This window comes from Plectropomus leopardus, chromosome 13 (genome assembly GCF_008729295.1).
Source record: "Plectropomus leopardus isolate mb chromosome 13, YSFRI_Pleo_2.0, whole genome shotgun sequence".
Taxonomy (NCBI): Eukaryota; Metazoa; Chordata; class Actinopteri; order Perciformes; family Serranidae; genus Plectropomus; species Plectropomus leopardus.
The window spans coordinates 13,642,095-13,657,046 of NC_056475.1; the positions used below are offsets into that span (position 1 = coordinate 13,642,095).

Sequence of the window (14,952 nt, forward strand, 5' to 3'; positions counted from 1 at the left end):
ATATGTTGAAAATCTTTGATTCCTGGAGAAACTAATTAAAAAATTTCATTTGACAGTGAAACAGTTTGCAACAAGGAGGAAAAAAAAGCATCCATAGCTGCTCCTGGCTGAGGTGTATACTGATAAAGGTTAGCTATAACAAAGCAATCAAGTTTCCTTGACTGCAGTGAGTCTGACATCAGCCTACTTACTGACCTCAAAGAGCCCTCACTCTCTCTCCACTGCCACTGGAACATCTGTGTATGCATGTATGTGTGTATGTGTGTACGACAGCCGTGTGCGCACGTCTGTGTGTGTGTGTGTGTGTGTGTGTGTGTGTGTGTGTGTGTGTGTGTGTGTGTGTGTGTGAGTGTTTGTCAGAGACAGAGAGACAGTTACATAAATATCCCCGCAGTCCAAGCTGTGTGACGTTCTTCCGACTGTGTTAGACAGAGGTTTCTGTTAGGTCCAGCCACAACATGGTATTTTTTAGAGACAATTTTGTGCCATTTCTGCTGCAGGAAACAGCTGATGCTCACTGCTGTCATAAAAAAGATTTTGACTGTACACCAACTTAATAAATAACAGAAACAAATCAATCATCTTGCATTCTCACTAACTTGTTTTTCTGGGTTGCATCATGACATTTAACTCGTAATGTCTTGTACCAGCTTAGCTACGGTTTCACTGCTGGCCCTGGTCTTGTAAGCCACTGCAGGTGATCTGAGAGATATTGAACACACTACAGCAGTGCTACCCAACTTATGGCCCGCGGGCCAAATCTGGTCCCTAACAGGGTGCCGGGTGGCCTCCCAACCATTTTCACAATGAATAAAATGATTTACATTGTAAAATGTTTGTTACTTTTAGTATAAAAAAGGTGCCAGAGTGCATGAAACAGCATCAAAATAGAGCTTTTTTTATCAAAAAAAAATTGCCAGTAGAGGATCTCCTGCACCCCTGACAGAGGTCTGAGCTAGGCCCCAAATGTCCTAAAATCCCAGAAATGTCCTGAAATCCTAGAAATGTCCTAAAATCTGAGAAACTGCCTAAAATATGACAATTGTCCCAAATGTCCTAAAATCCTAGAAACATATATGAGGCTGCTGTAACTGGCCCCTGGCCTCCTGTCATTTTGCAAAAGTGGCCCACAAGCAAGGCCAGTTGAGTATCCCTGGACTACGGTATAATGGGGGAAATATAAGACAATCAGTAGTGAAAACTAAAACATTAGCACAGAGCAATAAAAATACCCATGCTCATAATCTAGATGAACTAAAGCTAGTTCTCCATAAGGGTCGTCTGCTTTGTAGGTGATGACTGCTGAGGTGACCTGTCCGAAGAAGATAATGCCTGTCAAACTGATATCTCAACATTGTTAAACTAACTGTCAGCCATGTATTAAGCCACGTGTCTCACATTGGTTCCTGCACCTTCACAAATGATGCTTAACAGCTGTAATAAACATATATAACTCCCAGCTGCACTGTTATTTACAAGCTATAGCTTGTTCTGTGCTGTCTTGCCACTTTCCCACAATGAAAGTACACTACTACTACTAGATATATATCACTGGAGTGACACAGACAGACAGTAATCACATCTAATCTTTTAGATATCTGCAGCCTTATAGGGGCACTTTCTGCACGTACAGTCTCAGAAATGCATGGTTGAGCTAATACTTCCCACGGCCTGCCTCTTCGTCAAATCTGAAACCTTGCATGTTGAGATTGCTGTGCCTGTGTAATGCTATATGTGGTGAAAATTAACCCCAAATAGACGGAGCACTCCCTTGCTGCGGGAGAGCCCAAGTCCTAATTTATACAGGGTGAAACACAATACAGTCTTGTCACAGCGACAAAAGTGCTACCCTTCCTTGAGCTGACAATTGTTGTTGTGCTCTAAGTTCAAGTAAGCAGCAACTCCCTCAAAGAACTGGCCCTCATGATCTAAAAGCACCTGACTACCTGCATACCTGCTGGTTTCCCTGCTGGTTATGTTGCATTGAGGACTTCTGCATTCCTGCTATCACATGACTGAGAAGATGCTGCAACGCCCTGAGGTTACTGCACTCATAGTTATGACACATTCAAACAAAGGCAAATATCAGCTGGAATTTATCTGTACATTTTTAATGTCAAAAGGAGTCCAAGTCAAGTAGTAGACAATTGAGATGCTATATAAAGGAGACCAGAGATCGTATATTTTTACAAATACCTAAGATTTAAATAAGCACACTGAAAAGAAAGTTAAGTCTGTGGACTAATATTTATCAGTATACTTTTGTGAAAATAATGTTTATCCTTTTGGGATAAAGTTTTTGCTGTCTGGAACTTCTTTTGGCCAGTATTCTCTTCAAAATGTCTTGCAACAAGCTATATATATTTATCATGTTTGTCATGTTGTCTCTGTATGCGCATGTGACTTCAAATGACTTTGTGTACACTATGGCTTACTTCTATGTCACAACTTCTGAATCAGCAACACATGACAGAAAATGAGTGATGAGAGTAATGAGCGTATGACTGTCTCACAAAAATCACATGAACGCATAATAGTGCAAAACAGGAGTGGTGGAAGCTATGTAGAAATTAAGGCGTGCCACCAATTTTGCTTCAAGGTAAAAAGGACATTTCCCTCCACTATACGACAACTGCGTGGATGTTTAACTTTTCTTTTCACTTAACTCCATTTAGTTATCAAAGGAGCAGAAAGTGTCAAATGATAAACTGATCAGCCTTAAAGTAAAGTGATTACTGTCTGTCAGCACATCCTGCCTTCTGTCAAACCACCTCCCCCACCTCCTTCCCTGTCATGTCTCTCTCTCTCTCATCTAAACTGAAAGTAGGCTAATTAGGCAATGTGACTTTTTGGTTTGACTTTCAGGATCCCAATAGATGAACTAATCACACTGCTGGTTATCTATGGACGTTCAGTGCTACGTCACTTTGTCTGCCCTGTGCCAATAAAGGTGTTGTGATTTACTAAACAGGGTTGCATGTACATGTTTTTAATCATAAATTCACCTCTATGGTAAAAAAAAAAAAAAAAAAAAAAAGTGAATGAGCATGCCATATAACTTTACAGTGGAAGTTGTCATCTCAAGCACCTTTATATACTGTGATGGCATGTTTTTTGTCATTGTAATGAAAACAAATGGACTGATATTGGGGTAAAAGGCTAGGATACAGATTAGGAGTAAATCATCACTGGTGTTTCCAGTAAATTACTGAACTAGGTAAACAGAAACAATGCTCTAGAACGCATCCCTTTCAGTGAAAAATAGTCCTGAAGATAAACTCAAATGAACCTTAAATGCTCAAAAGAAACATATCCCTTAGGCTCATCTTTTCTCAAATTGGCCCCAGTTTTTTACTTAAGGTTCACATAAAGATTTCTACATTGATGAACAGCTCAAATTGCTTTCTTAAAATTCAATAAATTGCTCAATTTCATCATTAACCCAATCAACAAATTGGCATGATAAAAAAAAGAAAATCAATGCTGGTTTACAATAGCTAAATAAGGTATACAGTGCAGTAATTTCTCCAGAATTACTCTGAATAAAAATACATAAGTTAAAACTGAAAAATAAAATGGTGCACCATGCCTCCATCTATTTGTGTGAATATCAGTAATACAGGATCGACAGGTATCAAACATGAGAACATTATAAATTCAAGACTGTTCAAAAGAGAGAGCACAAATCTCCACTGGATGCTAAATGTACGTAGAGTGCACATGGCTGGATGTCAACATAATTTGTAGAGCAACACAGTCTGCAGTCCATTGTATGTGTTGCACTTTATCTTTGCTGTTTGTGAAGTCATCTTGCCCTTAGTATCAGGTTCAGGTATCAGCATTAGCTGTGCAACTGGAAACTGATCACCAACAAACTCGTGGTGATTACTGTGATACTAGGATTTGTCAAAGCTGCTTAATGTCATCAAAACAAAATACGGGCTTAACATGATTTGCTTGTCAACTTCTCAATTTTTACAATTTATCATGTGTTGATAGGGCCATATTCCAATTTATTATAATCTTGAAAGGCCTAACAGCATAACAATAATCAACAGCAACCAACTATAAACTGACAGGAGCACAATATCCTGCAGTGTAACATGCAGTGCTTGAACTGATGTCCTCACAAAGTAAAAGGACATGCAGGCCTAACTAGATGTTAAGCTGACGTACAATCACTTACCAGCATGCTTCTGATCATGTGTGATGTGTGTGCAGCTTTTATGTAAAATTATATCTTTACCATGACCCTGCAGTTCTAAGAAGCCCGAGTGTGGCCACTTAAAATAGCCTTGACAGGAACCTGATGACAGCCGCTGTCTTTACAGAACCCTGGCAGGCTTGTAGCATTTGCACACACACAAACACGCACAGAGAAGAGGGCAGCCTTGGAATGCAAAGCTATAATATACAGTTTATACGTGAATCCATGACATTAACATGCTTTAAATATGCACAAGTCATAAAAGTAGTGAGTGTGAGGCAAGCAGATATACACACGCCTATCTCTACTTATCCAAGTCTTTATGCCAGTGACCGAGAACGCAGCCATGTGATCGTCCCACAAACATGACAGCCCGAGATTGATGAAAGCCTCACATGACAACCTGAGTTATGAAAGCACGCAGAGGAGGAAGGAAAGCCGCCAATCAGGAACCTGAAACACTACTTTTCTTGTAAACCTTCAAGGAAAGATCACTATAAATAATTTTTTTTCCAGCAAAATACAACGTCATGCATTTTCACAGAGGATGGAAGATTCTGAGCTATGTTCCACTGAGAGATGTGCCGGTGTATCACAAATTTGCCACAAGGTTTTAGCTTTCACCAATACACATTTCATACCAACTTCAAATATGCAATGCACACCTAGAAACTGACTCAGATAAAATCTATGAACTGCCTTATAAAAAATGCTTAGTTTTTACAGTTTGTCATTAAGATAGACTGTGGTCGAATGTCAAATGTTTTTCCAAACCTCCTAACACCACTATGGTTGAAATATTCATTAAAAGTCAATGACTACCTCCTTTGTAGAGAATCACAGAATAAATATGTCTGCCTTTAGACATCAATTTACCCATTTTTTAACACATCTGATTTTGGTTTTAGGTCTTATAAAATGGTGTGTAAAAACAAAAAGGTCTGCCCACACCCATCCCATCCTCTCTCTCTCTCTCTCTCTCACTGACACACTCCCTTGTATCTCAGCACAAACACAGCTATATTGAGTTGTATGGCCCAGGTCAAGAGGGAAGTTTCCTCAGCAGGCAGCGGTGACAGGGGGCAGCCAGGAAAAGCAGTCCTGCCGTGGGTGGGGAGGACAAAACTATTGGCTGACGGTCAAGCCTCTGACTGGCTACAGGATGAGCCAGGAGCTCTCAGTGTAATGTACAGTATGCTGTCCCTGGTCAGGTGCTGCTGCAGCCAGGGAAACCGGAGAGGCTTTTTAGGCTTTCCTCCGAGGGTCAGCCAACCTGTTGCCCTCTGTGGTATTTTGGAGCGCACAGTGCTCTGCTGGGACAGAGTTTTGGGTGATGCATTATGCAGGGCAAAAAGGTCGCCAAACTTTTTTTTGGCCATTATTATTTATCAACTGCAAGGCTTTTGCTGGTGTAGAATATAGTAAGACCTATGACAGTTTAATAATGCACAACACTTACTGAGTTGAAAAAAAAGAAAACTCGATCAATTTCAGATATGAAAATACACTAAAAGTAAAACCAATTGTACTCAAATGTAATATGCAACTCTTGCAGGTCAAGAACTGCAAAGTAGGGGTTGGCGATATGGCCCTAAAAAATATCACAATATTTCAGAGCATTTTTTCAAAAACAAAATGATTGAGGGTATGACAAAATATGGAAAAAATACAATTTAATTAATTTTAAGAACATAAAATAACTGTTATAGTTTTCTATGACAATATAAACGTAGCATTTGACTTTAAATATTCTGTAAAAACTATACAAAAATGATCTCTCATTTCTTAACTTTGCAAACAGCAAACAGTTACTCTGAGTGAGATTTGGATTCTGTATAAAAAACCAATAGCATAACAAAAAATGATCAACCACAAATAACACATCTAAACATCTGCCAAATACATGTACCCTTTACTCTACAAAAGTATATGTACACTGTATATAGTGTGTATCAGTGCTGACCATCAGACCCAGCCGCACACACCTACACACACACACACAGACCCACTATGCCAACAAGTCAAATATTGCTGTTATCACAATATGAATTGTTCTTATCATATTAAAAATATATTGGTATTATAATTAACATATGATAGGGCAAACCCCTATTTGCCCTAAGTATTACAAAGTCTGCAGTAGAAATGAGTTTAGTTTTTCTGATTTTGTTTTTTTTAATTTATCATGTTCATCATCCTGAGTACACTATCTAATCCATCAGTGAAAAGCGAGCAGTAAGCTCATACTGCTGGTGCCTCTGATACACTGGTCGAACTCTACAAAATTAAATATAGCCTGAGATTCTAGTAAAGGGCCGATTTAGTTAAACTAAAGATTCACACTGTAAACTATTGGGTATTTGGCTGTTTTAGACAGTTGTTGGGGCGAAACATCACTAATAATGCATAAGGGAGCACTACTTTTATATAATTTTCAGTGGAAACAGCATTATTCTGGGGCAGCCTGCCAAAGGTGTTCAAGTGAGTGTCTTCAAAGTCTTAGTTGAAATGAATTGCAACACTATACCCAGCCAGCTCAATTAATAATATCTGCTCTCGTACATAAGCATTCCTGAGTGCAAACAAATACAAGACAGATAGGGCACCTGCAGTTTCTAAAACATTAAGCATTAGCTTAACATCAACTTATTGTGAACGTCATCATCACCACAGTCCACCTCTGTAAGTCATCTCCAGTCGTATCTCATTCTTTACTCTTCTCTAACAGTCATCAATCTTTACCTAAGATTCTGACCATAAAAAACTCTCACTAGCATTTTATTCAATTTATTAAGAAAAAAACCCATACATAATTGGGCAACTCTACCAAGCAGTCACAAACATTTTACCTGCTAAAATAAGGACAAACCGCACTGTCACGTTTGTGCTATTCAACGAAAATCGAATCATTTGGGGGTGTAGAGCATGAAATAGGATAAAATTTTTTCTGACTTCAACTTTCAGTGTCACTTTAATTCAGGAGAAGAGGAGCGACCTTCTGGTATTCAACTTTAGTTTTTTTCTCAGCTTTCACAAATCAATGTCTTTTTACAAAATTGTCAGTCAGTGGATATGATAATCATCACATACTCTAATCAATGAGGGGAATATGGAAAAATATCAAAAAATCGGTTTCTCTTCATTTTTTGTTTTTGATCGCAAAAAAAATGTCAACCGCGCAGTTACAATGCCTGTTAAAGGGTTAAAACAAACCCTCTCAATTCCCAATTTTCTGTCAATCCCTTCGCATGCACACCCTTATCAGTGTCATTTTGACTTTTACCCCAGTCCTACTACCACCCAAGTGGCCTCTTCGTCCATCCCTCCTTTTCCTTGCCTTCTTCCACTCACAGTTCTCTCCTCTCCAGAGCAATTCCTGCCTGATGAATGGGAAGCTCACGCCAGAGGTATGAAGAACACAGCTCACCACTGAGTTAACAGAAATGCCTGCTGCCTGCCTCTTTGCCTTAGGATTGAAGCCAGTAAACCCACCACACACACACACACACACACACACACACACACACACACACACACTGGGCACAAGGCACTTTTATGACCATGGGACGTGCACTGAAACAAACATGGGCCAAAGTGCAAGTAGCACCACAAGGAGGTGAGATTTCAGGTCCTTTGGTAAATATATCCACCATAGATGACAGGCCTAGGGCAACATTTTCCAATGCAAGTGTATTTAAAAATAAAAAGAGCACTTTCCCCTTGGTGGCAGACCTGACCCTGACCCAGAATGTGTGTAGGAACATACACAGGGAAACTGCACATCAACTCAGGGAGTATAGAGTATCATACTAGCCAGTTCAATGATGTCTTGCTCAGTCAGACTGAATTTAGCCTTAGGATATCTCCATAGCAATGAAGCTTATAGTGCTTTTTGTGACATGACATGTGATACTTTACCAACACGCACCTGCATTCTATTATTATACCATTACATTTACTTAATTTTAATATCAGCAGCACCCTCTGCTACTGATGCACAATATCAAGGTAAGTATTTCAGTATTGGACAGTGGCTGCATGAAAATATGTCACTGCAATCCAGAGGAAAAAATGCCTGATGCAAGAATAATAATGCTTTTTTTCAAGCAGGCATGACATGAGAGTGTTAGGGACAAAAACTGCAAAGAGCACAGCTGCTTTAAATTTTTGTCTTTTGCATTTGAAATTGAGGCAGCTGCTGTTCATTTTCTTTAATGGATGTACAATACCTGTGACTACTGCAGTGTTAAGTACTAAAATCAGTATTTACTATCTCGTTCAAATTAAATGCAAGATCCTGAAGCTGCATAACTGTGAATGTCATGACCTGTTGATGGTGATGTATACTATGTTGGAAACGGCTGTTATTAGGAAATACTGTCATATTTCATGCTCACGGAATTATTACAGGCCCTATAGAGTTATGGTGGGCACCTTAATCTGCTCCTGTAGAGCTTGAATATGCATAGGTGCAAGTCGCTGTGTGATCAGATAATGTCTGATATTGTATGTTTCTGTGTCATATTGTTTGTGCTTAAATGTGATTTTCCTATGTTTTTTTAACACATGCTGCAACACAATTTGCCCTCGCGACAAATAATACAAACTGAATTGAATAAGCATCACTTGAGTAGAAATAAATAGGTATGCCGATTTACACCAGTGCAGTGTTCAATGCAAAATTGGTATATATCTTTAGTTTATGTTGGGCATCACTGGTGTAAACTAGCCATATATTCCCATTACATAGGCTGCTTTAAACATAAGCGATTGCCGTGAATTGTAAACACTATGCATCCCCGCAGTCTCTAGTATTACTATGGAGACCGCAGCCCGGTTTGCAGTGGATCTGTCTGTCATCAGTGACCGACTGAGATGATCACATGTGCTCCAACACAGAGCACACTGTGTCCTCCTCTGCTGCTGCCTGACGGCCAAGAGTACAGTACCGCCGCAGGACTGAGAGAAACCAGCTGTTCTTTGCCCCCAAGTTATCCGAGGTATAGCTCACGATGAGCGACGAAAGAGACCTACTGAACTGTCTCTGCTGCCTCGTTGTTTTCTTACAAACACGCATGCTAAACTGCAACAAAGGGGGACACGGGGGAGACAAAGGGGAAAGGAGGACACTGCTTCAGCAACTTCTTAACGACAATACCGATTAGCTGGTTATGCCACGCTTCAAAAAGAGAAACCGCTTTTATGGTGAACTTATTTACACTTTATTAACACCAACATATGGGCTGCAATACTTGTGTAAACTCAGATAAAGTGCTAGCTAATGAGGCAAGTCCCAACAAGAGGCAGCGCGTGCCCCGCTAACGTCTGGTGGCTAGCATTAGCACGTTAGCTAACCTCACCAACAGGCACAACCGTAGACCATACTTTGCTCCATCCATTTAAAATAACCACAACTAATGCACGCTAATTTGCAACGTGCACAGTTCAAAATATTCACCATACCAAAAACTATGTCATGCTTCCAGATGCCATGGCGAAAGTCAGAAATTACATTAATGTACAACCTTACACACAAACCAGAAACAACACACAAACAAAATAGCTTACCTGAATGCTGGGTCCTCTTTGCTACATCTCGGGGGCGGCGACGAAAACGCATTTCTCTTGTTGAAAAGTTTCTGGAAGAGAGTCGGAGGCATTTTGTACCAAAATAAATTCGGTACAGAAGGTCTCTTTTTCTTTTCAAATCCAAGAGCAAAGCTTGTTCCTTGTAACTGTCTCCATGGGTGTCACAGTCATATGACAGGCATTAGTCACGGGAGCTGCTTGGTAACCCACTACATTTTTCTGATTGGCTGACCAGACGCTGCTGCTACTACAAATTACCTCATTGGCTGGTATTTTTGGCCCGGTACCACGTGGTCAGCGGATTCGCTGTGTTGATGTTTTGTCGGGAATCGTGACAGCATGAAATTTATTCACAGGAATCATACAAGTGCAACTGCGGAGATGTTGAAAATACATATAAGAAGATCATTGAGAGCCCCAGGTAATACAATAATTAAGTACAAAAGCCAGAATTGTGCAAAGAAACACAGAAATATATCCAAAAATAATGATTTATTCAGGCTATGTCGACTATTTATTGTACATACATTTATTTTATTTTTTAAAAAACTTTTTTTCTGTTTACAAGTGCAAAAAGAACGATGCTCACAAATATAGAAAACTACAAAGTAAAGTAAACTTAAATTTGAACATTCAGTTTACATTAAACACAATGGCATGTCGCTTAAGAGTAGGCTAAATAAAAAAAAACAAACAAACATAAAATCAAAAAACAAACCAACCAACATCTTCACACACAAAATAGAAAAACAAGCATTGTCAGGAAAAAAGAAAAAGATGGCTATTTAAGAAAATACATTTCTGACATCTAGTGGTCATTTTGCATCAGACACTTGTGTGATAACGTCTAGACTGCACCGACCCCTCTCAGTTCAAAATACTTTTAAAGACCCACTTTTTTAAGTGCTTTTCATGTGTGAATAATTTTGCATGTATTTAAATGTTGTGTAGTATAAGTGTGTATTTTAGTTTACTGTATTTTATGATGTTTTATGACTCATGTAAAGTGTCTTTAGGTAATAAATAAAACGTATGTATGTATGTATGTATGTATGTATGTATGTATGTATTATTATTATTATTATTTATATGCAGATTCTAAAACAGAAATCAGGGTCTGGTTTCAGTCTGTACAGTATGTAAACACAGTACATTGAAAAGAGCATTTTCATAACCAGATGTACATAAGCCACTGTTTAGCACAGTAGGCTGTGTAATGAAAATAAGAGCCAGGTTGAGATGCAGTGAAAGTTGATATAGATGGTGTGCTGACACACACATATAACTGTCAGGTTGTAGAATCATTCTCTTTAAGTATCATGTTCAAATTCTGATTATACTGTGCATCACATTTCATATTCGACATTTAGAAAGCCTTATACACTTCAGAGTCTTGACATCTTGTCTTAAAGTAAGCTACACACACACACACTCCTCTTTTACAGCATATTTTACATACAGACCTCTCTGATCTAGATTTTTTTTTGGGGGGGGGGTCCTAATCTTTGCATTTATGGGCTAATCTGTATTCTCAGGAGCTGTGAGAGGAAACAAAGGAACATTTCTAAGTTCGACACATCTTTCTCTCATCCTCTTAAAGAATGCTTCCCTGTCACTGTCGTCGATAAAGTCAAAGAACTTGGGTTTCTCCGGACTACTTTTTACAGGCCTCCTAAGCGTCACCACCAGCCGCAGTTCTTCTTTAGAATTGATCTCAGTTTTTCTGGATGTGTCTGCAGTAGGATTTGTCTGCTCAGTCAGGCTGGGCATGTGGACAGGCTCACTAGTGTTGTGAATGGTAAATTTGGTGGCTGGGGTGTGTTTTGCCTCAGAGGTCTGAGCAGCGATGGGGCTTTTGAACCATACCTTCTTTTTGAACAAAATGGGCCTTCTGTTGGTGAGCTGAGAGAGCAAAATTTTATTTGGCCATGACTGTAATCGGTCTTACTTTTGATTCAAACAGAAATGAAATAGTGTACATCATATTTTAGATGTGATAGATATCATTCTTACTTTTGATGGGGTCTTCCACTTAAAGACCTCCTCTACAAATTGAGGATTGAAAAACAAATTATATTAGATTTTTATTACATGCATCATGACAATACAGTTTGATTAAGATACAAATCTCAGTCAATGAGTCTTTACCTGATTTGGATGAGTCTGTATGTATTTTGGTCCCAGCTTCGGCTCCTCTGTTTGTTCTTCTAAGAGAAAACGCAGTTATTAAAGCAGTTTCAATATACAGTGATTGAAATGGTTTAGGTCATAAATTTTTCTGTATAAGTGGCACATGTTCAGATTTTTTTTTTTAAGAAAACAAATTCAATTTACAAACTTACTTGATGTCACAGTTCTTTTCTGGAGGAATTGTAGAGGTATCTGCAGACAGAGGTTTAGTTATTATCAGACACTTGCAGACTGTTTAAGGAGGACTGAACACTAATAAAATCAGACAAAAATATTGTCTGTAATTATTTTGATAGAATAACAATTTGTCCCTGCAAAATGCATTTTTTTGTAAATATGACTTATTTATTACTGTGAAAGGACCAAGCATCATGAAACTAACACTGTACACTTTTCATTTTTTAAAAAGATTATTTATTACTCTGTTTTCCTCAGAATCAATCTGAAACTACAACTGAGCAGCTGCTAACATTTGTCTTATATTGTGCAAAAATAAAATTATTGAAATAATTTTAACTTCATATAATTATTGACTGTATGGCAATAAATTAATATTATACTGATATCATGATATGAGACTAGATATTGTTTTAGATATTGGATATTGTAATATCATAAGTGTTGGTTTTTTCATAGTTTTACAGGCTGCATTATAGTAAAGAGATGTAATTTTCTGAACTTACCAGACTGTTCTCTAGCTGTTCTTTTGTTTGCACTTACCCACTTGGTCATTATATCCACATTAATAAGATTATTTATAATACCTCATTGTGAAACTATTTTGTGAAAGCATCAATAGCCAACCCTGCAATATCAACATTGAGGCATTTGGTTGAAAATACTTTGATATTTGATTTAATTAAATAACAAAAAGGTATGTGAGATTTACTTATGATGTTAGAGAGGTTGGGGGGGTTGTGCATGTCGATGGTCTGAGCATGGCTCACATCCAGTAAGGTGGAATTTTTTATGTGAACATGGAGGTCCAGCAGCTCCTCCTTCCTGGAGAAAGTTTCTGCTGAGGAGAGGAGAGGAAATAGAGGAGAGGAGAACAGAGGAGAGTAGAAGAGAGGAGATTAAAAACTAGAATAAAATAGAATAACTTTATATTCTAATTATGTTTTAACAAAAATGCACACATACCACTACTCTCTCTTCTGTAGATCTCTGGGGAGGGAAGACTGCTGGAGGTTGTAGAGACAAAGTCACAGTCTTCCTCATCACCATCACCACCCAAGCTGAAAGTTGTGTCTGACTCCATGCTTGACGACGAGATGCTCTCCAGAGTCAAAGTCAAGTTTTGCTCTTGTCCTTTATCTGGCATTTTACCACCTTTAAAAGCCTCTGGCTTGGGAGTCATCTGAGTGGTTGGGTGACTTGGTGGTGACAATTGGTGGCCAGATTTTTTATCAGCTTGCATGGCAGACAAGACAGCTTTGCTTTTGTTTTCAGAAGATGCAGGGTTGCTCAAGTGTGACACAGATTTGAAGTGGGCAGGCTTAATGCTTTTCTGTGTGTGTAAAGGAAATGCATGAAAAAATAATGAGGGAGAAAAAAGTAACCAGTAATATTATCATAAAGAGAACATATATCACATTTTATTCTGCATCGAAATATCTCTCTAGTAATCAGAATACTCACCAACACTATGTTTGTTGGTTTGACAGAAAGCACATTCGTCTCGTCAACCTCGGGTTCCTCTGAAAATGCTTCATAATGCTTGGTGGGCAGAAGTCTCCTGTACTCTGAGACAAGGTTATTAAAGTGAACTATAATTAAAACTATGTGTAAAAAAACGTTTTAGTTAACTGACATAAAAACAAGAACAAGAACACTGGGGGGAAAAAAATGAGAACAAACTGAAATTATATTGTGTACTTAAAAAACTATGTAAAATAAAATAAAAAGATATATAGACTACAGGAAATATCTTTAGTTTTAGTATTTGTCTGTTTGGTCAAATTTGTCAAATTTGTTCAATTTGTCAATAGAACAAGCATGAAGAGGCACTGGTGCATATTTTTTATTCAAACTGGGAAGTCTACATTTGTATTATAATATTTATAGCCTCAAGAAATTCTTAAATCTTGCCGCTGATAAATACTATTAATACTATAAATAATATTATAAATCAATCAATCAATAAATAAAATTATACCAAAACTAAACATTTTTGAAAACTAATAACTAAACTGAAACAAATAAATTCACTCAGGAAACTAAACCTAACTGAAAACAAAAATTAAAAACAAAATCGAAACAATAAGTAATGAAAAATACAAAACAATATCAACCTTTCTCTGAAAGTTTTTCAGGAAGGAATGTGGACCTACCTGCTTTCAACAGGAGGGGCACATTACTCCCAATGCACTGATATAATACAGGCTAGACAGATTTGAGTAGGCTAAAATAACACTAAAATGATAATATGAATGAAGCAATGAAATGTTACGTTGATATATTAATAATTCAGGTATGATTAAATAAAACTACCTGTATTTTAAAGTGCAACTACGCAACATGACATGAGCTCCGAAGCAGGCTACTAACTTACCTTAACTTAATTTAGGCCTTTATTTTTACAACGTAGGTAAATTAGCCTGTGTCAAAAGAAAAATGTGTGTGTGTGTGTGTGTGTGAGAGAGAGAGAGTGTGTGTGTGTGTGTGTGTGTGTGTGTGTGTTTTCTTACTGCCTCGTCTGCTCAGTGCTGGTTTCACAGGTGTATCTTCTTTGTTTAGTAATCCAGTGTCACGACTGACACGATACTTGCGAGGACCCATTAACGGATGAAACTGAAGTCCAAATTGCTGTTGATGACCTGTTAGTATAAATCAGTCCTATTTTAAAGTTAGAGGAACAGTTGCTGACGCATTTACCTAAATGTTATTTCGTGAAGACTGAGAAAGCCACGCTTGATGCTACAAACACGGAAACTTTTCTCTCTGTTCTCTGTGTGTGCTGCTTA

The 14,952-nt window shown here is 38.1% G+C and overlaps 2 protein-coding genes across 4 annotated transcripts in view; both read right to left on the minus strand.

The window, feature by feature from the left end:
* fnip1 (folliculin interacting protein 1) overlaps positions 1-9,955 on the minus strand; it is a 45,538-nt gene extending 35,583 nt beyond the window's left edge. Inside the window, exon 1 of the mRNA XM_042500002.1 lies at positions 9,776-9,955. Within this exon, the coding sequence (XP_042355936.1) occupies positions 9,776-9,867 (92 nt within the window). The 5' untranslated portion in view covers positions 9,868-9,955. The remainder of the gene's footprint in view (positions 1-9,775) is intronic.
* A 937-nt stretch (positions 9,956-10,892) lies between these two features.
* On the minus strand, positions 10,893-14,952 carry LOC121952906. Of its 3 annotated transcripts, none has more exons than XM_042499781.1 (8): positions 14,677-14,952; positions 13,628-13,731; positions 13,130-13,496; positions 12,876-13,001; positions 12,139-12,178; positions 11,945-12,003; positions 11,810-11,841; positions 10,893-11,698 (listed from the first exon to the last, which is right to left on the minus strand). In XM_042499781.1, exons 1-8 carry the CDS (start codon positions 14,765-14,767, stop codon positions 11,315-11,317), a joined length of 1,203 nt encoding a protein of 400 aa, XP_042355715.1. In that variant the 5' UTR covers positions 14,768-14,952; the 3' UTR covers positions 10,893-11,314. The 3 variants fall into 3 exon arrangements, with proteins under 3 accessions (XP_042355715.1, XP_042355716.1, XP_042355714.1); XM_042499782.1 differs by having other exon boundaries at positions 11,945-12,000; positions 12,876-13,004; XM_042499780.1 differs by having other exon boundaries at positions 12,876-13,004.

Excerpts from the sequence above, each read along its gene's own strand:
- LOC121952906 (XM_042499780.1), bottom strand. The coding sequence starts at position 14,767 with ATGGGTCCTCGCAAGTATCGTGTCAGTCGTGACACTGGATTACTAAAC. Across the intron at positions 13,497-13,627 it reads AACCAACAAACATAGTGTTG|AAAAGCATTAAGCCTGCCCA; the intron begins GTGAGTATTCTG and ends TTACACACACAG. Across the intron at positions 13,005-13,129 it reads CTACAGAAGAGAGAGTAGTG|CAGAAACTTTCTCCAGGAAG; the intron begins GTATGTGTGCAT and ends TCCTCTCCTCAG.